This window comes from Anticarsia gemmatalis, chromosome 15 (genome assembly GCF_050436995.1).
Source record: "Anticarsia gemmatalis isolate Benzon Research Colony breed Stoneville strain chromosome 15, ilAntGemm2 primary, whole genome shotgun sequence".
Lineage (NCBI taxonomy): Eukaryota > Metazoa > Arthropoda > Insecta > Lepidoptera > Erebidae > Anticarsia > Anticarsia gemmatalis.
In genome coordinates, this window is record NC_134759.1 from 4717179 (window position 1) to 4743782 (window position 26604).

Consider the following 26604-nt stretch of genomic DNA (forward strand, 5'->3'; position numbering starts at 1 on the left):
ATTTCCTAAAACATGTCGACCAAGTAAGCCTCAAGAGTAACAAATTAAGCTAAGTTTAACATTACATTGTCCCAATACAACAATACACAAGCCTGCAATCGTCAACGCATTCAAAACATTGCTAAAATAATTTCCTATAAACGCCCATTTATTCATAATTCTACGCAATATCAACATCTAAAACTTCCCGCTAAATATTATGTTATTAATGTGCCAGCTATATTTTTATGTAAGTGTAAATAGCTATACGATTATCTAAGCCGTGTGACATCTAGTAAAATACATTGTTGTATTTTTAATTCTATTATGAGTATCATAATATATCTTGAATGAGTTTGTAAATGACAATGAAAGCCATTGTATTAGTGAATTTGATATGGTAATCGAGAGGAGAGTGTTAAAAGGTTAAGAACTATGAAGGTAAATAAATTATTTTCCCGACCACGGTGCGCGTGTGTAAACTGTATTTATTTGCGAGCTTCATTTAATATGGGAGCAGAGGATTTATAGCTTTTGAATTCTGTCCGAAATATAACTTGCCTTTGCTGGACAATAATCTTCTATCTTGAATTTATTATGGATCACCGCAATCGGGCTCTATGATTTTTCGCATAAAACTAGTCTATATTATCTTTCATAAATATGTTTTCTATAGTTTAATATATTTCATGAGCGACTAAAGTTGCTTAGAGCGGTCGTCTATAAATAAAAGGAACATCTTTCTCTGATATGAGATGATATGACGGTGAATGAATTTTGTACGACAAAATGCTCCCCAAGCCGCTTTGTTTAATACATGAATTAATTTAATTATAGACAGCAAATTCATTTATAAGTATAGTCACTAACATTATCAAACAATATCTATCAAGCAACAAACACATGTATAATACTGAGTACATTAAGTTGTATGTAAAGATTACCATTGTTCCAAATATAAATATCGTCAAGCAAATCTTTGTTAAAAATTGTATAATTGTTTGGTTGAATATTATCTTAAGCTTTATGTAAAAATCCTTTAATATATATAGAAAGTTCTTAGTACCCTATTGCGTCGGTTATACCTAATTATTGCCTCAATTAAATAGAAAGAGCGTCAATAGTAAGTAAATATCATATAAGTATAATATTGTATATACGAGCACCCTATTCTATGCATTCAAATACACAATAGCAGTATAAGGAGAAAAACAAACTGGTTGAAATATGGTTATATTTCTCACAACCGCAGTTAGTTCTTTAGGTCAAATATTACTAAAATATGAACAAAGTAAAACGTCGTTAAAAACTTCTAGTGTTGAGATAGTAGAAGTTCAGAAACTTTATTAATCTTTCACTTGAAATCGTTTTAAAATGGACGACTATAAACAACAATTACACGTCCTAATCGCTATTCTATATAAATTACGTTATAATAGAGTATCATATTATTATTAACTTGTATTAAGAGTTGTAAAGCGGGTTAAATAATGTAGCAATGGCTTGAGTATATCAGTCTAACTATTAGTTTTATTTTATGTATTCGGAAGTTATCTGACTTACATCCTACAAACCTTATTCCTAACTCTTTACTCTAATTTCATGAAACTTTTGCATAAGATAACTTACACCGGCGCTGACTTTGTCCTTTTCGGCTGACGGTGTCGTAGCGGCGGGCGATTCCGATGCTTTGTCTTCAGCTTTTCGGTCTTTGAGAGCCTTGAGAAGCTTCCACTTGCTCCCAACTGGCGCATCCTGCTGCGGCGGAGGCTCTTCCATAGGTAGGGGATCATGATGGATTTCTGGCATATCGTAGTCGTCGTCAAGTTCATCACCACTTTGCACCGGACTGTCAGGTCCTGACGTTTCACCCGAACCAGAATCATCAAACGATTTATCATCGTCGGATTCCCTTTCGTCTATATCGTCTATTGTCTCCTCAATTACAGGGAATGTTGTTATATCCTTCCATGTATCTTTTACTGGAGACTCATCATACTTTTGCTTCACAGTTGCTGTCTTTAATTTCAGTTCTCGTAAAACAAATGACATTTTTTCCTTAAGATTTTCGTTTGGTTCTTCCTCGTAGTCATCAAACTCTTCCGGTTCTTCAGGCAATGTCTGTTGCCTCTCTGCCTCCATTTGCGACTGATGTTCCATTTCTTCCAATTTTCTGAGTTCGTAACAGTACCATTCATCTTCAGAATCAATACTATCTTCCGTACTTTGCCTTCTTGAAGACACTCGAGAACCACTTCGCCAGGAGTGTGTACTTCTACTGTCATCGTCATCATGTTTGTTTGGAATCTCTAAGCTTTGTTGGTGACGCGGTTGAAATTTATTAGGTAAACCACGTGTGCTTTGTATCGACGGACTTCGTTCAGGAAGAGTTGACGATTCCTCTGTTAACGTTAGTGTCTGTGTGTTTACAACTTCGGGTGGGCTTGGCTTACGAACCTTCTTTTCTCTTTGACTTTGATACTCTTCCGTCATTTCTTCAGAAGGTTCTACTTCGCCTTTAGGTGGAGATATATCAGCAATATGCTCGTCTGATACTGATGTTGACTTTCGTAAGCGATATTTACCCAACGCCCGAGATACCGCGAATTCTTGGGAGCTACCACTATAAGATTTGTTACTCTCACTTAAACCTTCATCTGAAGTATTCGTTGTCTTTTTTACATCACCAATAGTAGCAAACAGAGAGCCCGGAGACTGACTGTCAGTTTTTTCGTCCTCTTCAAACAAATCGACGTTAGATATATCTGTGTCGATGTCTAATTTTTCCAATTTTGGTATATTGTTAGTTTCTTTTTTCATTTGACTAACTCGGGCAAAGTGAAAATCAATATCATCACTTTTGTCTCGAGGCATAACATTACTTGTCGTAAACTTTTCGCTTTCCTCAATTATACACTCAGTTTCATCGTCTCGGAATTCCAATGCTCCTTGTTCTTGTATCCTATCTTGGATCATTTGTTGCTGTTCAATAATTTCTTGATTATTTATTTTTCTTTTAGGCTTATTAGCCACTTTAGCGAACATACTGCCCTCATGGGTAGAGTCAGAGAAAACACTGTCACTGTCCTCTGATTGAGCACTCGAACGACCCCCAGACCATTCCGTTTCAGACGTCTCTGGATCTGATAACGACTGATGACTAGCTTGATGCTTTCTCCTTGCTTTTTGCAATAGTCCAGACATGGATGCCACCAAGTGATATTTCTTCTTCCTTCTTTGCGCTGATAATATTCTTTCTTTTAAGGACTTTTCTTGCTGTGGCTGTTCTACTGTATCCACTCCTGATGGCAAAGAGTGCGAACGATGTTTCTTAGGCAAATGTAAATCAGGCAACCAGTGACTCATAGATGACATAGCAGATTTTAAGGATGAAGTACGTTTCGGTTTTTTAGGCTGTTTGTCTTGTTGCTTTCCTTTGAAATTATTGGATATAGACAAATAACCCGATTCCGAAACCAATATGCCACTAGAGTCGACGTATTGTTCTTTTCTTATTTTTGTATGTTCTGGCATAGCTTGTTTATCAAATCCTTGATTTTCATACATAATATTACCGTTTCGTTGATCATATTGTTGTTGTTTAAAGTATTCTTGTTGTAATTGATTTTGGAATTGTTTTCTTTCAGTTATACTCAAAGAATGCGATTTCAAGCTTGACGTTTCCATTGAACTTGTTGGAGACCTACTGCCACCTTGCCATGATAGTTGATCTTCCAAAGAGGCTCGTTTTGGTGAGTCGTATCTACTTGATGTTGGATAATATGAAAGGGCATCAGTGAGATTACCGGGTGGGTACCCAGCACGATGTCCTTTATATCCGTTTTGATAAAAGTGCGGATCGTTCGCGCCCATCGTATTAGCCCTTGTCAGAGGTCGTTTGTTGGCATTCGCCGCCGACATCACAACAGTTTGTGCATGATAACTAGGCTCTGGCGGATAAGAATCTACTGCGGGCCTCGCAACAGATTCTGCAATTTCATTTCTATCTAATAATTCGGAAAAACTCCTATCTTCAGACAACATTCCTCTCGGTGTGCTATACACAGTAGTGAATATTGGTTGCCTATTTCCAGCCACGGAATATATCGACGGCGCTTCATTGCCATAATAATACTCCCCGATATTGCTTATTTGGGTCATTTGATCGGCGACCGAATAGGGTATTTCGCTTTTTATATAATCACTATCAATTTTTCCTTGCAATTTACTCAAATCTCTTGAACTAATTTCTTTCGTCATGTGATCGGTTTTTCTCAAATTATAATCGCTTTTCAAATTTTTACCCTCATAAAGATACGAGTCAACAAGTGTCTCTATGTATGGCTTCGACTCAAGTTCATACGACACTCTTTGTATTGATTGCGGGGAAGGAACTCTCATTTTATGAGAATCGTGACTTCCATGTGTAATTCGGCCTGTTTTAGGCGAGCCTGGACTTTTCTCTAAGCTTGACCATCCACTCATAGATGATAGTCCAGAATCTGATTTAGCTGCAACGATGTTAGCAGAGTCTCGCTTCACATGTTTTGGTGATGTTTTTGGAGATTTAGGAGATCTTGGACTTAAACGCATGCCATCATGTGGCATAGCGCTACTCGTTGATAGCATTGGTTGATGAGCAACTAGTTCGTTGTTGTTTTCAATAGACGGGAATGCATCTGTACCATTTGGCGGGGCTGGAGGTGGCGGACTAGGTGATTTCCTCATCCTATTATCCTCATAACTTAATTCATTAGCACTAGGTCCGTTGTATATTTCATGAATTGACAAAGGAGAGTGTTGCTCGGAACCTGATTTATACATCTCGTTTAAAGGCTGAGATAAGCCTTTACTAGAAAAATAAATTTGTCTGGAAGTGTCTGTTACTTGGTATGTTGAACTATATTCAAATCTGTCTCTCGAAAGTGCACTAGGCGATTTAGATGCTTTGGCTGCATTAATCTCTGCATTGGCGACAGCCGAACTATAAGCTAAACGACCTGTTACAGTTGTGTAAGGTTCTGTTGTTGTTCTCTCGGGCACAAACTTTCGACGCGGAGAAAGGGTGGGTGGTAAGTAATCTATTGTTCTATCTGTAGTATCTGTGAGTGACAACCTTGATGGGGATTTCTCTCGCACAATAGCATCTTTTGGAGTTGTTAACATAAAGTCATCGAAACTTTTCATCATATCATTGATGGCCCAGTTTTCACCCCCTGAATATACACCTTTGAGCTGTTCATTTATGATATTCCCATCTTCGACCAACGCTTTAGCTTCTATTTCCCTGTCATGCTTTGTTATTTTTGTTTCGGGACTTAAAAGCCTCGTTTTCAAGTCTTTTAACTCTCTTGAATCTTTGTGTAATTGGGTTGTCAATCTATCTAATTCATGTAATTTATCTACTGTTATTTGATCTATTGTACTTAAAGCAGACAAATCCACCAAATCCCTCTCGCTGATTTCGGGTCCACCCTTTAGTCCACAGTAATGTTTGTAATCTGATGATGTGTATATTTGTCTAGAGCTTGTTGGCATTATCTCTAAATCAGGTTCTTCAGGAGCCTCCCAGATCATATCCAACTGTGATGGTGGTCTGGATGTTTCATCGCACACGAGATCATCTCTATAAGCTTGATTCAAGCTTTTATAAAATGCTTCGTTCGATTCCATCACCTCATCTTGAGGAACTAGTAGTACTGAACTCCGTCCAATATCCAAGCCTTCTTCTATGCCATCTTCGACTGTACCGTTGCCTAATATCTCTCTGATCACTTCTAGTCGAGTGATGGGGTCTCTGGAGGTGACAGTTCGACATGTGTAAAAGTCGAGTAATGTTGATATTACACCCTGTTGATCGGCAAGCAACGTCTCCAACCTCTCGAGCCGCTCCCACATCCTGACGTACTCTTGACTGAGCAAGTCGAGGGCGCGCCAGGCATATTTGAGCTCCGTCTCGAGAATATTGAGACGAGTGCCAAGACGTTCCATGTAGTCGCTGATGATGTAGTCGCCGGAGTATGGGGGCAGGTCGGGAGGAAGCGCGAGGGAGCCGCAGTCGTCCATATCGACCTCTGCACCCCCATTCCCGCCGACCTCGCTTTCCTCCATCGCGCCGCTTGCGCCTGCCCCAGCATTGTCGTGGATTTCGCGCATCATCTTCGGATCGGACAGTGGGTTGCGAGTAACATTTTTCACTATGAGTCATCCCATATCGTTTTATTGTTCACACTTTCCACGCGAAACAGTTCTGTACCGCGTACAGTTCTCACTAAAGTCATTTTCCCTCACTGAATGTTTAACACATATTGTTTATTTTATTTCACTGTTTAATAAATTATTAAAATTTGTTCAACACTTTAAAATGTATACTTTGTACTTCGACGGAATGAAATTGATAATTAGTTTACATCAAAAATATACTTTGAGTTACACTTATCACTTTACTGTAAATAAAAGATTTCGTTAGCGGATGCCGAGCTCCACTGATTTGGACATAAGCCGACTTATGTGCACACCAGTGGATGGGGAGCAAAGGAATACCTCGACGGAATATGTAGACTTTACTGTGGTTGCGATCCAATTTTGACGACGGAAATGTTAAAAATATATTAAGTATTGAGCGGCGTATCTCAAAAGAAAGTCGACATGTTCCTGTGGGAGGCAGCTAAGCGGTTCGTATTCGATTCCACGTGAGCAAGTGCGCCTCAGAGGTGGAAGGCGTCGCTCGGCGAGGAGAGGAAGCGGGATAAAACGAGAGGAAATTAGTGCCGAGTCCCACCACCGCTTCGCTTAAAGTAACCTTAGGGTTGTGAATCAGGGAGTATTGTTCAGTGGTAAACAAAAGTCCAAAAAATATTTGTTCGTATTTATATCACAAGAAAGTTATGTTTTCCTTGACGCAAACTAAGTAAATGAAGACGGTCTATAGGGCAATACGTGACTAGATAGTTAAGAAGGAATGCCTTTGACACCACGTAGGGGAATATTTGATGTAGCGTGTACATAGCGCGTATAGCTGTCTAAACAATGTGAGCCGACGTTTTGTTATATGTTGTAGAAATGCTTCATGGCAAAAGTGATCGTATAAGACTTAATAATAATATTATCTACACAAATATGGCATACCAGCGTACATATGCTTTTACTTTATTAAATACCAACGCTTTATTTGCGTATGATGTTCGTTAGGCAGTTACCAACAATCTCTCAAGAATATAATAATGTTTTGTCTTGATGTTTACATATTTATTTAGACGCACGAGAGAAAAATATGATTCTCGAAACTTTCCATGGCGAAAAACTTTTACTTAAAGCCACATGACAAAACATAATAGCGTATATTGGTATACAATATTTTATAAATAAATACATTGTACTATATCTTGTCAACTGGTAGTAAAAGTGTCACATTTAAATTGTTGCCGATATAACGATTTACAACAGACTATGTTTTCAATAAACAACAAGTTCATCCAAAACGATTTACGACGTTTCCTGGACATTTGCCCAATATTTCATAAATGTAGTAAATTGAACGAATAATGACACACAAGCACTGGAAAATTATATTTGCTATGAACTAAATGATCCGATACTAATGGATCGTAGAGAAGAATAAATAAATCGTATACGCTTATAGGTTACGGTACTAATATTTTGAAAATGTAAAATGAATGTCTTCATTTATATAGCTTATTTTTTGCCCTATTTTGTACACTTATTCGTTGCTAATATTAAATTTTAAATTTTTACCATTGATGTAACAATTAGAATTCATTCACCAATGAAATCGTTAGGGGACTATTTCCACCTATAATACGTATATTTAACTATCAACTCACTGCCTTACAAGATTACTAAAAACCTAAACAGGTACTAGTACAATCTTAATCACATTACACTAGCCATTCACGTCTCCCAATTAGAACTGACCTTCTAACTTAAATCCGAGTTCAAAAGACATTCAAAAACTGTACCAACTAGTAAATCCAGCCGGTTCAAACTAGACCGGCATTAAGTAATCATTGTTCCACGTCACGACAACAAACTGAATTAGCGGCAATGAACCGACACAACCCAGAGCCTCTTCGGTTGGCAATCCCCAATTGAAACTCTTGGATACTGGCCAAATGCCACCAACTTTTAAACACTAATTCGATTTGTACGCCATATTGTCTTATGGGAATATTATGGTTGCTCTTTGGCTCAAAGGTTCAAAGGAAGACGTAGAACTTATGTAGAGAGATGGAATAAAAAAAAATGTTTGCTACCACTACTATCAGAAGGCGAATAAAATCAATACGAAAATTATGAAGTTTAATACTTCATAATTTTCGTACTGATTTTATCAATTTTAGAGTAAATGCTTGGCCATGTAAAAAATAAAGATACTGAATAACAAGAAAGGTAATTTTTCCGCAATTTAAAAGCAAACCTCAAAGCCGATCGAACTATGAATATCAAATAGTTTATAAAATATTCTTCAAATTTCGTAACAGAAACGATTCCCGGAAACGCGAGAAATGTCAGTACGTGAGAAATAATCCAATAAGGATCAAAGATACTTTAGTATAAGTAGGTACATAATATAAGGCTTGATGGGCCTACTAACATTATATGAAAGTAAAGGGCTTTCAAACATAACAAGGTACAATTTCATAAGCTTCGATGCGTGCGATCAAAGTTTTGCCAATAATTGAACCAATATTGGAGGGACTGCCGCGGTCGAAGGAGAATTTCTGAGAGCACTTTATAATACTTATAAGAGTTAACAATACCAGATTCTTGTAGTTTTCTCAGATTCTAATAGTAGAAACGTTTTACTTTCAAGGTTCGTAGTATTGATGTTGACAACTTGTAGTACTGAATTGCTGATAGCTATAATCATTATTAAAGTGACCCAGTGCGGGACTGAATGTCACTATCACAATGCGTTGTTGCCGTATTCGCTTCCTCTTACTCATGAAAATATTTAATATTGCTTTTCGACACTATAATATATCTATATTTTTCTTATCAGTTAAATAAATTTTAACCTAACCACCCCTTTCACAAGCAGTATATATCCTTTTTAACTTGCCCAAATATTAATATCATTATACGGAGCAGCATACACTTTAAAAGCAACATATGTAGTCTCAAAATTAAAGTTCTATTTCAGATAGTCTCAAAGTACTAGTGATCGGTTTTTGGGTACAGGTGCCTATTCAATCTACACCGTCCCGCGGTCACATATAAATTGTACGCGTCAACCTTTTATTCGATTTATGGGATCTTCGCTCTATTAACTCGGGGTGGAATATGTTGTTACGACCTGTTTTCATAGAAATAATGAGTTCTGTTGAAATAACACGAGAGAAAATATGTTTCGGAATGTTTTTGGTGTTTTTCCTTAGTTTATTATTGAGGGTTTTGCTTTTGTATAAATTTGGTTTTGTCTGTTTTTAAATGATGTTGAGCTGCCATACAAATATTGTTGTAGTCTAAACGACGCGAAGTGTGAAGCCCTTTTATAAAATAAAATTAATGCACTAATAATATTCATTACAGTTTTAATTTGTCAATGCGACCAAAATTGGCATGATACGCAAAATTATTTAATTTAACATTCCATTTAGGATTTGTCTACTAATTCGCCTCAACAGTAGTACTAGAATAATAAGTTAGTTTTAGTATAACAAATTGTTTGTTCGTGACAAAGGACTATGCAAAACCACCAAAACGTACCAAATAAAGTTAAATTTAAATCACAATAACAAATTGTAAGTTAATTTTGTTCAAACGCCTTAACGGTTAAATTATTCTAAAACGCAAATAACTCGAATAAAAGTGATAAAATTATTGCTAGAATATTTAAAATGGAGGTAGACTGCTTGTCACTTGATGTAAAATAAAAATATTGAAATTTTTTGCGAGGTCTGCGTAGCGCAAAATGTCACAAAGTGACTAGGTAAAAAGTCTTATGAGAGAAAAATCACGAACACGCATAAAAAGGTATACTACCTAGAAAAATGTGAAGTGACATTTTAAAATTTACTCGTTAAATTATGATTACAGTACTATAACGATCTTTTCTCAACTTTTTTTATTTCAATTCAAAGATTGCTAAACTCAAAAAAAATATAACGTTGCTCAAATTCATATCAATAAGTCACCTTATTAAACCTAAACAAAACCCACCAACTGAATCGAAATCACGATAAAATACGATGCCATTTCAATCATATTTTATTATTACAATTGTTCGGCGAAATAAGGTACAAAATATCAAAAGAAGAAGCCTCCAATCTAAGAAATAAACCATGCAATAACAAAGCGGTCCCTTGCCAATCCAGTCCCACAAATGGACTGAAGATTACTACTGACATCTCTCGCATCCAGTCGTTGGCATTCATTCAACAAACCAGATGTGCCGTTTCACAGCCAGCTCGCGGGTTAATAGATTACTGCTTAATATTTACTGGGAAGGAAAAGTATCTAAGTAGTTGGTTGTCGTCCAGAAACTATTTATTTAATATTCCGGCTGTTTTACGGCTAGTTTTATGGTGATCGCGGATTTGCGGGATGGCTGCGGAAGTTTTCTTTAGGTGAAATAAGTTTTGTGAGCATGTGTTATTATTGCAAAGGTGCAACTTGTGTAAGCGCTCACAATGAATAACTTACTAAGATAAAAAGTGACTTATTATACTGAGATAACAACATTATTTGGTTTAAAAACGCTCTTTCTTTATTTGATGTCTGAATCAAATGTATTATTACCAGAAAATCGGGCATACGGTGCAAACTACGGGCCAACCTATTGTCAAATCGTTAAGCAATCCGTGACGAATAATACATAGATGCATTCATCTTTCAACCGTATTACAAACGCGCACTATTTAAAAGTTTAAAAGAGAATTACACTCCTTGCCAAGTTAATCTCGAAAAATATATATCTTAAAAGGAAAATCCTCGCCCAAGTTAATCATTGCAGTGGGGCATCGCGTAGATATTACGGGCGGCAGGATGCAGATGTTGGCAGCTGTTCAAGAGTGCCAGATGCTCGCCAGATTGTTCCGCAACAGCACGGATAATAACGCCATGTCTAATGTATAAAAGTGTTGAGTTTTTTGCTCGTATGTGTATTTTTGTTTTATGTCTCTATTTATTTTCTTGAGTGGCTATAAGATGTAATATCGCTTAAGAGTTGTTGTAACGACCAATGTATAGTTTTGGTTCAGCTAAGAAGGAATTAAATTGATGTATTTATACATTTTTCATTTATCGGTGACTTGGTGACTTGAATTGAATTCGTAGTCTCTTAAAAAAATATGATGGGATCATTTCTGCCAGACATTTCTACCGGAAGAATCTGTTATAATTATAAACCTTAAGATAACTCAGTAACTCGACTGTTATCTTCTTCTATAACATCACATTTTTGTAACTATCCACAAAAATACATAATAAAATCTGAGAAATTGCTAGTCTCGCCTAAACTAACGAGGCCTATTTTAAAGCTTACGTTCCAACTTAACAAAGATCGTTTGTCACCTCAGTTCAAAGTAGACTAGTACAAGGTAATATTGATTTAGCGACGAGCCACAAAGGCGTAAGTAAACAATTTGAATAAATTACACTCAGCACTCGTAGACGCGTTATCTCGAACCCAACATCGTAACTCAAGGTTTGGTTAATACAATTTTATAAATATATATTCTTTTTTTTGAGAATTATGTTTTGTGTATGGAAATGAATTCTTGAGTGAATAATTTAGTGTGTATCTTTTAAGCACTTTGTGAAATACAATTTCATTACACTCAACAAACTCGAAAAATAATGCAACATGTTTACGAGTATTGATTCACTTTGAATTATACCAGATAATTGATTACTCAGTCAAAATAGAGTTGACATGCCTGTACTGTTTTTATTGACATGTCAACTCTATTCTTCCGTAACAATAGAGAGCGTTATCAGATAGGACGTTGTTTACATGTATACAACGTTATGGCCACTAATAAAAAGTTAGAATATTTCGTTTTCATTACAAGATATTATATCTCTGCTTCAACACGGAAACTAAAGTATGTCTCTACTTAAAAGAGAAACGCCGCTAACTCGTTTTCTTTTAAATACCTACTACTTCTTTCTCTTTCATGCTATGAATCCTATATGGTAGTGGGGTCAGCCTTTTTAATTTTACTCCTCCACTTCGCTCTGTCCTGGGCATCGTCTTTGGAAACCTCACATTCTCTCATATCTTTTTGCACTGCAGTATCACATCTTTCTTTGGGCCGTTTTCTGCCTACCTAAATATCTATTAGCGTACTACTACAATTATAACGTTATTATTTCCTATTCATATCGTTAAAAACCTGCCCGTTTGTTCATAAAATAATCAGCACATTTTACTAAACCGACAATAGCGCAGACGACAGTCGTTATTCTAAATATTGTTTAGTAGGCGTTTAGTGAATAAACTAAATTACTTGCGGGTTCGGGAATTTCAGACCATTATTTATTTACTAGTTGCCGGTCTAGTTTGTTATCGTTATAAATGATAGTTGGGACCTTGTTAGTAGATTTTGTATTTAGTTGTATTTTACGAAACTTGATGTTACATTTTGAGGTATAGTTGTTGAAAGTCAAAGATTTATTGGACAAAGTTCACATCAAGAATCAAGTTGTCGTTTGTGTTTGTAGCGATACTTAGCAGATATACGAAGATGTTTTAAAAATCTGACAATAAATAGAAGTATAATACAATAAGTCATAGTATTTTTGTATTATCTGGGGGCACGGAAGTGCCCCCGCAAGTCGAGCAAAAAAAAAGCGGCACGGCCGTAACATCCTTTTCTCGAAGCAATTCGGGCTAATTTTGACACCCCTATAATTTCGTTGTGGATAAAACAAGAAGCCTGGATTTTCAGCAACTAATTAGTCATTGTATAAACACGGTATATTTAAAATTTCAGTCAATTTGAACCAGTAGTTTAGGAATGACAACTTGTTAAAATTTTGAATTTTGTCACTCACTGACTCACCGATCATCAAAAGTCTAAGGTACTTCTAGCAGACTTAGAAGCTTAAAATTTAGAATACAAATAGGGTTTAGTGTCTTAATCATGGGAAAATTTTAATATTTTCTAATTTCGGTCCAGTTTTCTAAATACACCAACTGCAACAATAACTTTGTAATCCCATATAAATGTATAAGATTACAAGGTTACATTTGCAGTTAATGAATTATTATTACAGTAGAAAATAAAATAAATAGGTGTAAATAGGTACCTACTATATGAGACATAACGGGGGAGGGGGTATAGGGTGGATAAGGGTGTTTAGCCCATGAAACTGAACAACATTCCCATAGGAAAATATGTTGAATTATGAAAAAAAAAACGTCTTTCCATACAAATTGGACTTATGTTCGCTCTACAAAAAGAAGTGAGATGCCATCAAAAACATTCTGTAAAAACCTCAAGTCTCGCCGTAAAAAGTTGTGAGATCGATATAATACCAAGTCGATTAATCTATTTAGTCTCTACATAAAGGACCTTCTGTCTTAAATTATTACGTATGTTATTATCATGCCAATTTAAAAAAAAATACCTTTAAAACAATTAGATCGACTTGGTCATCGCAAGAAAACACAAATTCGCCATTAACATTTCAGGAGCATTAACTTCTCGTCGTGCTGTGTAGTGTGATACATACTAATAATCAAATCATGCGATGGCCAGGTCGGTCTTTTTGTTTTAAAGGTATTTTTTTTTAAATTGGCATGATAATAACATACGTAATAATTTAAGACAGAAGGTCCTTTATGTAGAGACTAAATAGATTAATCGACTTGGTATTATATCGATCTCACAACTTTTTACGGCGAGACTTGAGGTTTTTACAGAATGTTTTTGATGGCATACAAACTTTTGTTGTAAATAGCAGAAAAATACGGCAGAAAATTCTATTATAAATTCAAGTCCACAGTGGTTGCAAACAATTCATAGTAAACGTTGCAATATTATTTCCTAGACGGTGGTCTGGATCCGAAACTTGTTATCCTTTGTTATTTATACTGCAATTCGGACCGAGCGCATACCTATTCAGAACCAACAAATGTAAAAGCACTCGTAGAAGTTAGATACCTAAAACGGGAAACGTTATTTGTCTTCTGTAAACCGTTGAAAAATAGACGTTGAAATTTCAACATCCACTCGTAAAAAATCTCGCATTTCTCCCCACTGAGGCTGTTCAAATAGCACAAAAGTTTCAAACGTGAAAACAAATGAAAAAGCCGTTTGCAAGGTAAGTATGTATAAGCGAGGATTGTCAACAAAACGATTTCGAGCGCGAGTGTACGTCCGTCCCGCAGCATATTGCCGACTCATGCCCATTTCATTCAGTGTTACCGTTTTTCACACCCAGCTTTTGCAGGTTACAGAAAAAAATGTCCACTATCGGCCCGATCGAATCACGTAACAGGACAGGTTTCCAACGTTTTATATTCCAGTTAATTTATGGATTCAATCACGAAAAACATATTTCATAGACTGCGATAAAATTGAATTCAAATGAAAAACTTTGAACTCTATAATAGAATAACGTTTGATTTAGGTTCTATTTTGTGTGGTTTTTGTAAACGGTCTGAGTGTTAAATCGGCTCTATTGGTTTAAATTTTAATAAACCTTAGCACGTATTTGTTTTTTGATAAATCTCCAGTTCAAATATCCGGAATTTCCTAATGTAAAAAATGTTTTTAATAAAAGCGGGTTCTGAAATCAGCTTTGACACGATGACCCGAGCTGTCACAGCCCCTCGTCCATCGGGACCCTTCCTTTCGCCGACGTTTTTTTTCATGTAGGTAACAAAGCAAGCACCGCATCCGGCAACATCAACAATCCGTCTGACACGACAAATGGACGGAAACATTTTAAACTTGCGAATTCAAACGGAATTTTCAATGTTGGTAGTTTAATAATAAATGCTTTAAGGGCTGCTGGTGATAATTTTATGCAAGCTGCTAGTACGTATGTTAGTTATTTATGATTCTATCGTCCTTGTGACTGATATAAGAATGCAAGTTGACCTTTGTGTCAGCGCGTGCGTGTTCCTAGAAAAGGTTTTATTTACACTACGAGAGATATATTCAACACAATTTTTTATACGGCATTACTTGCGTAGCTGTCTTGAAACCTCTGTCAACATTTGATGAAAGACAAACAATCTATCGTTAATCAAAATATACTTCAATACACTATTACTAAATGACAAACACTCGAATTGTATTAAAAAAATCCTAACCATACTTTACGGAGAGATTCACTAGAGAACAGTATGAAATGTTAATAAATAACAAAAATAAAGATCTACTAGCCAACTAACAATGAAATCGTTTTCAAGGGCCATCAAGTATTTCAATTACACGGCCATATCTTTAAAACTATTCAACGCCCGTTTCAGTCTGCGTACCCTGTGACGTAACGAAACTTTCTGTGTAATCTCAAAGTAATTCATTGTTTAAGACAATTGAGTTAGACGGACCAACATTTACAATGTAACTTTGAGCATGGCAAAACTAATTTAGTTAAACAAATAATATTTCATGGTCAAATTAAATCTAAAATAGTCTAGTTGGCTAGATTCGAAATTTATGTTCAAGGACTAGTACTGTACAAGAAACTTCTAGAAATCTGGTATATCTATTTCATCTTGATGAGGAGAAACTGGAACAGAAATAGAGAGTAGCTGTTTCTTTGAAGAGGGTAAATCTTTGGAACTATTGAATCAATTCCTACAAATCGTTCATAAGAAAGAGTGTCATTTTTTTTTTATTCAGAGTAGAAGGAAATAGTTTAAAGGATGAATTTACACACAGATTGTCATTTTATCCATTACTAGCTGACCCGCGCAACTTCGCTTGCGTCACGTAAGAGAGAATGGGAATTTTCCCCGTTTTTGTAACATTTTTCGTTAGTACTCCGCTCCTAATGGTCGTAGCGTGATGATATATAGCCTATAGCCTTCCTCGATAAATGGGCTATCTAACAATGAAAGAATTTTTCAAATCGGACCAGCAGTTCCTGAGATTAGCGCGTTCAAACAAACAAACAAACAAACAAACAAACAAACTCTTCAGCTTTATAATATTAGTATAGATATATGACTAGAAGTTCATTAAAAAATTATAAAGTTATTACGAATTCACAACTGTATGTTATTAAACTTCTTAATTACAGTTTCATAGGTTCAAGCTTTTATTCAACGGTTTCCGTATTTCCCAGTATTCCTTAGTGGTTAGAACTACTCTAATCGTAAAATTTTATCATCATGGACATATTGTATAATATTATATTTTACAAGTCTCTTGAGACTAATTATATTGTTGGGAAATTATTTGAGTATGTATAATTACGTTGTGAATTAGTATGCCTATTGTATTCAGAGGTAAAATTACTTCAACCCTTTATTACTGTAATTTCCATACGAGAATCGAATGACTAACTATTTACAACTCTTCTGATATACATTCATACATATATATTATTATGCCAGTTATACCCGAAGGTGGAAGTAGAGGTGTATAAAACAAATCAATAATACATATTGTACCAAATTAACACGTTCAAATTTTGAACGTCACTTACATCTTCATGGGGGCCATAAATACCACAGTTGACAACTATTTGAAAGCTGTACATTATTTTCATCCTTAGATTATAGTCATTAACACGTTATGTCAAAGCAGCAATGTACGGAATAGGGACCATCAATTTGACGTACACTAGCTGTCAAATGAGATACGTGCATGAAATAAGCATTCAAGTATTCATTCAGCAAGAATTCAATAAAGAATAAACAGAACATCTGGTTGTCTTGTCTAGGACTCGTAATATAGGAAAATAGGTTGCCATGGCTTAGCTACAAGCTATGAATTTTATATAGATTGGATTTTGGGTCAGACTAGCTCACAATACGGCGTGTGTAAGGACGCGTCGGCACTAGTTTCGTATTCATATCACCTAGATTCTTATCTAATACCGTGTGAAACTTCTAAGAATAAAGTTTTTCAGATGTCTAGGGCTATTTTGAAAACCGGCTTAATGTCTACTAAGACGTAATAGGAATAATTTATGAGTTAGATAATATATCATAGAAGAGTTGTAAAAAATTACGCTTGCACGAATAAAATGAAAATTATGGTGTAAGATTTAAGTATAATAATCACATTCGCATTGAACTCAAGAATGTAGCAATGGTTAAATTAATTGAAATATGTGGGTTGTAAAATTGTGATTGTTTAATATGTATCTAGGCAATTTTCTAAATAAATAAACCCTTATTACCATTTGTACAAAACTGTTGTAACTATCGCTAAACTACATGACACACGAAAATAGTAGGTTTCGATCAAAACCCGTCGCTATATCGTCTTAAGACATAAATACGGTATCGAATACTTAATAGAAACACTCGATTGACAAGGCGTCTTACGTTTAAACGTAAATTGAAGAGTTGACAAGATAATGTTCGTATCTTTGACCGTTGAGTCGAGAAAGTGTAATTTTCTTGTCGAGTTATAATGATTTATATTGCTTCGGTGAAAAGCTATGTTTGCATTAATCATATTGATTGGTAAAAGGTTAGTTGAATGACAAGAGGTTCGTGAGTAGATGTTTATTTTGTGGCGGTGTCATTTAGGGAACCACTATAATAGTATAACGTCTTTCCGGCAATTTGAATGTGAATCAACAATTTTGTTGTGTTTTGAACATGACTTTGTTACAATCAGTAGTGTTTTTGTATTCCAAGTAAAGCGTGGTATTAACAACAAATAGAGCTTGTATAGCTCAAGCTTAAAATGCCTGGATAGTGGCTCAACAGTACTACACGTTTGTTCCAAATATTTTGTATTCCTAAAGCATTTTTTAAAATTAATTCTGTTATTTAAAAAAACGTACGCGGATTCCTACGAAATATGTCAAAGAAATGACACTTTGATGTTTAATGCTTCATGAATATCGCTTTACGTATTCTTTTGTAAGCAAATACGAAATAAAATAAAAATTCTCATCAAACTGCACAAAGGCGGATGACAATCATTTTCAACGTTACAAACATAATCGGATATGACGCCGCAAAATTGGAAAATACTGTAACACTTTTAAACAAAGTAGGTCAGAAAATTGTTGACAAACTTTATACAAGAAGATTGGTATAATCAAACAAAAGAGTTTTAAAGGGAGTCCCGACGAATAAAATACTAAAATATTACAACTGCGAGTCACAAAGGGAGCCGACCTTTGAAGAAATAAATTGAGGTCAACAATCACTGGATGTACAATATGATAAATAAAGATTCTCACACAAAAACATTGAGGTACGAGAATTAAAATTCATCAATGACATTCCTGTATTCGAGGCGTTTTTGTTATTGCTTTTTTCCTCATTGTTCTTTCGTCTCGGCATATTATTTTTCTCATTATTGGTTCATATCAGGTTTGCAATTACATTTCTCGTATTGTCTTTACATCATATTGTCTTAACTGTTTTATATTTGTGATGTTATTTCAAGCTTACAATACTGATTTTTCATACGGATAAGAAAAGGTTTCTTAGGTTGTTATTTTAACTTTCAAAAACAATATTAGGGTTGATTTCGTTTCATATTCTTATTTGTTTTTAATTATGCGCTGCTCTTTAGTATTAACAAGAAAGCAGGCAAACAGTCACCTACCTAAATAAAGGCAAACATTCCAAATGTTCGAGTACCTTAATCATCGTGTTTATATATAATAATACGTCGACACCACAATAATAGTCAATTTCACGAAACCACTAATTCATTCACGACAACAGGCCAGCTCAAGGTGGACTCACCTTGTGTTCTCACCGTAACAAGTCTTACAAAGCAATTTGCGCTTAATGAATAATGTCAAAGGGTTTATTTTCAATTGGCGTCTAGCGCAACATTTTCCTTCGGTCCCAAACACACACCCTTTGTGTCCCTTGCGACCGGCGTTATCTAGGCTCTGTTTTCCGTGGTGGCAATTTCATAAATTAAACCGCACCGTGTTGGGAAACGTCGTCGGTAGTGTTCTGCGTAACTTGATTCTGGTTTGCGTACATTGCGCATCGTTTTATCTAAACGCCAAGCAAACTACTCTCAGTCGTATCAGTTTCATTCTATCGTGTATCTCATTGTTATTCTTTTGCACTCCACTAGTGCTCCAGTGTCAACGTTTTGAACCGTATTGAAACATACTCCGACGTAACGGCAGTCCTTAGCATAACAAGATATCTCTCAAGGGTCTACTACTAGAATATGTCGCTTCACAAGTGCCTGTTCCTTTTGCCAGCTTAAGTCAAGTATCACTAGTTTTATCTCTCAGATAGATCTTTTAAATCAGTTTATATTCTATGTTAGTACATTTTAATATGCATTAGTCTCATTCGCAAGGGAAAATGCCGTTATCACTGAATATCTGAGAGAAATCGTCAAACATCTTTGAGTTTCTAAACCTGTAAGTTCGCAACTTCGGAATCTTTGCAAATATCCGTATCCCGAGCAAGCACAGGTAATAAAACTTCCCTGTTTGAACAACTCGTAACATGCAATTTCCTCTGAGCATTGCTATAATTCAGTAGTGTATTAACAAAGTTTATGTACTGCGATGGAGCGCGTGGGACACTTTCAGAACGGTAAATTATTTCTGAGGGCTAAGGGCTAAGTTTTTATCGCTTATTGTGGTCAACTTATATTACGTGCAGGGTTGTATCACGCAACCTTTACAGGTTATAAATTTTATAAGAGAATGGATTTCTCGTGCTGTGTTAAGGCTCATTGAGAACAGCTCCTGTTACGCACGCGAGGAAAATGTTGACTTTTTTTTAATGTCTACGGGGCGTATCTGGGTCAGCGTTTCCTTACATTTTCTTACTTCCTTCAATGCATTTTCGTTGCGAGAAACGCGAGCTGAATGTGGTAACGAAAACGTTTTGAATGCCAAGAGCTGTTTAATGCTGTTGGTTGAAATTGTAACACGTTTTTTCAACTTTTTAGCGGGCGCTCTCAATGACCGTGGAAAATATTTTTTGTAAAATTCACACCAGCTGATAATTAAGGTTAAAAACGTGACAACGCTTAATAAATTCTCGTTTACAAAGCATGTTTTAGTTAATATATTTTTCGCTGAAAACATAAAGAATTTAAAGATCACGCTAATATCGATATTGCGGGTTAAAATGTTGAAAAAAATATTGAAATTCTTTCACGTACAATGTAATTTATCAGAATGACGATTAACAATTTAACCGGGTCACACTTATTAGGTCAGGCCGCCATTACATATCGTTTGTATCAAACGTCAACGTAAACAAAATCGACAAACGGTACTCTTTCATTCGTTTTTTCAGCAAATACATCGGCAAGGTTTGTTTTAAAACTGCTACTTTCAAAGAGTAATTGCATTTAGTTTTTATGAGAACCAAGTCTCAAAGGAAAATTCTTTTAAACTAATCATCATAACTTTGACTCGAAGTTATTTTTATATTTATTAGAATTGAAGAGTATTGGTTTACTTTCTGAAGTTCCGGTCTAAAGGCAATTTGAATTTATTTCTACTAACGTTAAAGTCTGCTTACGTACTACTCTAGTAACTATTAAAAAAACAAAAGCTTGCAATAAAAAAAGTTTAGGAGATTTTTACGATTAGAATTTCAAAGAACTTCAACATTAAAATCATAATGAAATTCTTTAGCCTTATATTTTGAAATAACTTTTTAATTCTAATTTCGCAATAATAGTGGTGTCACCGTTATTCATTCGTCAGATTTCTCGTTAGCCGAAGTCTGAATGCCGAAGAAAGGTTTCTAGCCGTATCCGCGGGCCATTGTGCGGTAACCGTTGGGATCCGGCTTGAGGCGTTAATGAGGTACAGTCACGAACGACAATCAAGCTAGATCTCGTAGTAAAACTGACCTCGATAGAAATAGTAATAAGATGAGGTTTTGTTTACTTCAATATTTTGGTGTTTATTTTAATCGTCAGAAGTCGAAGAAACTAAAATTCTTTTCTGTAAGGAAAGAGTTTATGTTAATTCCTAACACATATTTTTTTTACAGTTAATGTTTAGATAATGTTTAACAAAAATGTGCATTCAATATTTATGATTTGTTTCCTAACTACAAATACCTATACACAATCAAAACACCTGTTCCTCACTTTTCACTTTTTATTTGATTTTCTGAATTTTCATATTCAACGGCCTACATATTTTTGAACATAACGTGTATTCAACAATTTTTCTTTTCACAATTTATGATGTATTGAATTCCGCATCGCTGCAAACAAAGCATTTTTCAAGCGCAGTGAAATGCGTACGTTATAGAGGACCATAACTGGTATGTCACCTATTTTGTGAAAAATTCTGGCTGAAAATCCTGTTTTGGTCCAACGCTAATACCGATATATTTTATTATTCAAAAATGGAAATACCGCAGATATTTTTAGCTAGCGAGCAATTTTTTGTGAAATATAAAAATATTTTAAGCTTAAATGTCGCTTTTGTTGGTACGAAACTATTATATACAAATTGTCGATTTTCAACCATCAAAAACATGAAATCAAATATAACGTACCGAAACAATAATACCTCGCATTTCTCGACTGTACACAAAAAAAAGAAATAAACAATAGAAACCATCCAGAACATTCGAAACTCATTCATCTATATTTTAGTTAAAGATCCGTAAAATACTCTGTGGCTCGGCCATCTAGAATTGGACAGTGACGTCACATGACACACCTCATTGGAACCTAAACTTTTTCTATACAACTTGGACTCGTAGCCAGTACTAGAATAAGTTGTTTGAACTTTCATAGATACATTTTACTGGACGCAATGTTCTAGAATTTTTATGACGTATTTGTGCAAATTATTTAAGTATTTGTGCAGGATTTTGTAACAAATTTTCTTGGTGTGGTGTAAAGAAACTATAAGTCTCAAAAAGACGCTTTATTATTGAAAAAATGTCGTAATTATTATCTTTGATTTGTTAGTCTAACATATTTCTTAGCTACCCAAAAAAATAATGTGGTAATTGGCAAGTTATCACCTTAGTGGTTATAGCTTTCTAACAACCTATTCTAGGTATAGTCATAATAATGGTATAATAAGTATAATTTATCAACGAAAACATTTTTGTGACGCATATTTTTTCATCAAATTGAATATTCATCGTTAGTGAGATTTCGCAAGAGATGAAGCGAGTCGCAATATCGGAATTATAATGAGAGCAATGTCAGCTCAATGTCAAGACGCGTGTGTAATATATCGTGTATGTATGTATGTATGTATGAGACTGGTGTTATTACAGGGGTGTAGACGATACGTCTGTTGTGAATGGTTGTCACAGCGAAGACAAGTCTATTTATAGCTCCTGAATTTGATAATTTGACGGCTTCAAACGTTCATTTAAATTTTCTCTGTTTTAATGTTGAAGTCTTTAAAACTTGCATATAAATAAGACGAATCAGTGGATATTTCTGCTGAAGAATATAGGCGCAAAACAAAAAAGAGGAAATTTTTGTTTTCTTCTATATTTTAAAGCTCAAAAAAATCCTCATCATAGAGCAATTTCTAAAAAAATATGTAAATATCAAGCTTTGTACTCAAAAAAGAAAACATCCACCATCATCAAAAGTTCCATGAAACCAAAACGCAAACGAAGTCACCTTTTCATCATTCGACGTCCGCATAAAAGATGAACTTGACCTCCTTACAATCTACAATCATTTAGATAGCAAAGTAAACAGTGGGAGCTCAAGATCAGACAGAATTATCTCACAAAAGGTATTCTTGCCAACACTTTGAAAATGATAAGAAAATGTTAATCTAAGTTTCTTGGGACGCCTGATATTAAATATCTAAAGGTGCTGTAAATGCACAAAGCTTGGAAATTTACAATTTAGTTTACAATTGAGTGAGTGTATGAGTGCAGTTTATTGAGATTAAAGGTCTTTTTAATTCAGTATGATTCTATTAAAAAAACGCATATTTTTGGTTGGAATTGAGGTAGCTTTATCTTTTTTTTTCAAGTTTAAATACTAGTCAAATAAGGCCTATAATATTATTTTGACATAATACGCTTTCTTGTATAATAAATGTAGTATTTATTTATTTCCGATTCAACAGCAAATCTAACCTACTCGATAAAAATACTCTGTCAACAGTATCTATAAATAACACGTTAAACACACAGGGCTATTGATTTATATATTTCAACCCGACGTTTAAGTTCAAAAGAATGAGTCAGAGCAAATCAAATCTATTTATATTATCGCGTCAACGAGACATGTTATTTACATAATCGTAGGTGTCTAAACACAAACAGATTTGTGTCAAGTAATTTAATAGATTGTCAATCACCACCACAATACTTAATATAAATGTTAAGATGATTATATTTATTCATGACAAAATGTCAAGCACTAGAATGTTCTAATAGCGTTTTATTCTCCGAGTATAATTCAATATTTCTCCAACGGAAAACCATTTCGCTCTGTCCAGAGATCAATTAAGCGTGAAAGATCGTTTCCCGTCTATTGTCCGTCTGGCATTCGTGGAATAAAACCAATAAGAAAATAAAGAGCCGCACACATAACACACTATCCAAACAAACAGAAATGACAGGCATGCTTCCATACAAGGTCATGCCATTCAACTATTACGTATAGAGATATCGCGACGTTCACAGCTATAATCCAACTAATTGTCTGCAGACGGATCGGTCAGGCCACATTAATTATACGAGGCACTGATCATCAATCACCCTAACATTCCCCCTCACCCCTCTACACCCCCCTTTTTCGCCCAGGAATAATACCCATTAGTGTCAATTTGATCTTACAAGCGCAAAGAACTGACGACCTCGATTCCCGACTTGAAGAAGTTGTGAACTTTTATTTTAAAACATTTCTGCTCAATCGTGTGGAACAATGTTATTGATAAGTGTTTGAAATAGTCATTATTTGAGCCGTTTGTCGCGATAAAATGAAAGTAAATAGGTTTTCTTATTGTGTTTTAGAAATTTTTGTAAGCGAAATGTCTTTTATGAGCGTTGGGAATTTGATAAAATGACTTTTTGAGTTGATTGGTCGAATGAGATTACGTCTGTTTTGTTTATTATATTGTGACAGACCTTGAGTTACGAAACCTAGAGAAAAGAGAAGAGAAAAGCTTTAGATCATCAATTTATCTTTGAGATCATAAGTAAGTGGGCTTTCCTTGAAGCATTATTTATTTATAACATAAGAGACGAAAGGTAACAAGGTATTTTGTTTTTTTATCTCTACACAAAAGACAGCGTATTTTTACGAAAATTTACCATTAACTAACACAAAAAATCAAAAATATCCACCATAACAAATATTCTATACATCCAGTAATCATTATATTAGAACCTATTACCTATCCTAATCACCAACAAGTAAAAACAAAAAAAAACAAAAGAATCACACCAGAATACTTTTTCTGTGATTCTCCTGTGGCATCATGATGAATAATAAGCTTTGAAAAGGATACACCACAAAAAAAGTTTGGGGAAAGAACCTTTTAGGACAACATTTCAGGCTATTCTTTTGCGAATGTTATTCTACTCGTACGTTGTCGGTATCAAACAGACTTTTATCTGCCGAGAGAAAAACTTTGTAACCCTTTATAAGAAGATAGTATAACGTCGTAGCCTCAAAAGTAGGCTACTGAAGTAGGCTTTTAGAACGAAACTAACATGAATGTTATCTTTTTTGTAGAATTTGTACTGTATGTCAAATAAATTGGATATTTTTTAAATTGGTTTTGCTTCTTATACATGAAATTTCAGTAAAAAAAAGTATTATTACTCTGTCTTATTTACAGCTGTATAACTTGGTAATTTGCAAAGCAATATGGTTTTAGGTATTAAGATTTTAGATACAAGATATTTAAAAAAATAGAAAAGGGAAGATCGCATGACTTCAGAATTTCTTCCAATATGCATGCATGAACACATAAAACACATAGTTCACTGTCTTATAAAACATGATATCTAACAAAAATTTCAATCAAATTTTAACATACTGCTATATGTTGCGCGATTCCCTACGATCAGTACTATAGTGTAACGAAGGGTTGACATTTAAGGGATATTGCAAAAATAGTTCCTATAGCGCCCGCTGCAAGCGCTGATCAGATATTCATAAATTTATCGATAGCTAACCGGTTGTTGAATCGTGATACTGATTATAACTATAATCATTAAACAATTCGATCGTTGTTTGCTAAGTACAGGCGATTACACAACGGTAAGCTAATGGGCATAATTCAATCAAACCGATCAATGCAAATAGTGCTTGATGTATGTACGTAATTCGTGATTCGCCTCTATCGAGTGTGTGAGTTAAAACAAATAAATAAACCTGTGTACTGTTATCGTTATAAAGTGTTTTTAGTTATAGCTGTTTTTTAAACTATATTATTATATTAAATATTAAATATCGAGGCGCATTACAACCGATAATAGGTTTAGTAGTAGTGTTAATTTCTTAAACTACATGACAGGTGGTTTAGTTTGTAGGTTGGAAATGTATTGTACGCCTACACTTATCCTTCAAAACGATTGACGTATAATATAATCTTATTCAACTTTATTTTCGTATAGGTAGATTGGGTAAATCATACATCCATAGTAGAATCGTATGAGTATGCCTTAAACTCATGGAACAGAGCAAACAAAATCAAAAAGTGTACGGAGCTGTGGTTGTATACACAAAGCTCTTATCTAGCCTTTACCAACCACTTTTTTTTGTATTGTATTATTATTTATTATGCTCATTATTTAAAGTATTTACAAACTTGTAGCTACATTTACTTAAAGTCAAAAAGGGTCAAAAGTTAAATTTAACAAATGTATTGTTTTAATAAAAGATTAACATTATAAATGCATGGAATCGAATTTGGCCTTATAACCTTCTTTTACCAATAGTACACCTTAACCATTAAGTTTGGTCTTCCAATAAGGTCACTTTTGAGATTGAGAAAGATCAAAGGTCACAACATAGCTTAATGGAAAATTTAGAGATCATTTATTTTTAAAACTCAGACTCATTTTGTTTGTGTTTATTTTGTTGACAAATACGAGTATTTATTTAGTCCACAAGTAAGTACAAAAGGGTCATCAAATCTGTGAAGAATAATTTCGATCATAAAAGTAGCTATAAAACTAATTACAAAAAACCATCAAACCCCTTTTATATTTTAAGTAATTCTCGCAGTATTTTAGCACCCTATTAAATCCAAATGCTGAATAAAGTCTTGGGACTAATTAATTAATTCTAAGTCTTGAAACTAGGTGCGCTGAATAAATGCACTGAGAGTGAAGAGCGACAGTAAACCAGACTATTACGATGTTAATTTACGTGCTTGTATTAAAAAGTACATCTTAATGTGAGAGAATAAAAATATTCCGAACATTAATTTCTTTTAGCATAAATTTTGCATGACGAAGTTAAAGTTTAAGTTTTAGAGGCTGTCATGGCTAAATGTATATAGTTAAATTATATATTTTAAATCAATAAATATAAAAATGTGATAAAATACATT

At 34.6% G+C, this 26604-nt stretch overlaps 1 protein-coding gene across 9 annotated transcripts in view; it reads right to left on the reverse strand.

The window, feature by feature from the left end:
* LOC142978874 (protein unc-13 homolog B-like) overlaps positions 1–26604 on the reverse strand; it is a 373594-nt gene that overhangs the window by 63050 nt on the left and 283940 nt on the right. For 2 of the 9 annotated variants that reach the window (XM_076123472.1, XM_076123470.1), the window contains exon 2: positions 1609–6425. The exons of 4 other annotated variants lie outside the window; for them this stretch is intronic. In XM_076123472.1, coding sequence (XP_075979587.1) covers positions 1609–6138 — 4530 coding nt within the window. In that variant the 5' untranslated portion in view covers positions 6139–6425. Of the gene's footprint in view, positions 1–1608; positions 7145–26604 lie in introns of those variants that run through there. 3 more of the 9 variants (XM_076123475.1, XM_076123473.1, XM_076123474.1) reach the window with 3 other exon arrangements.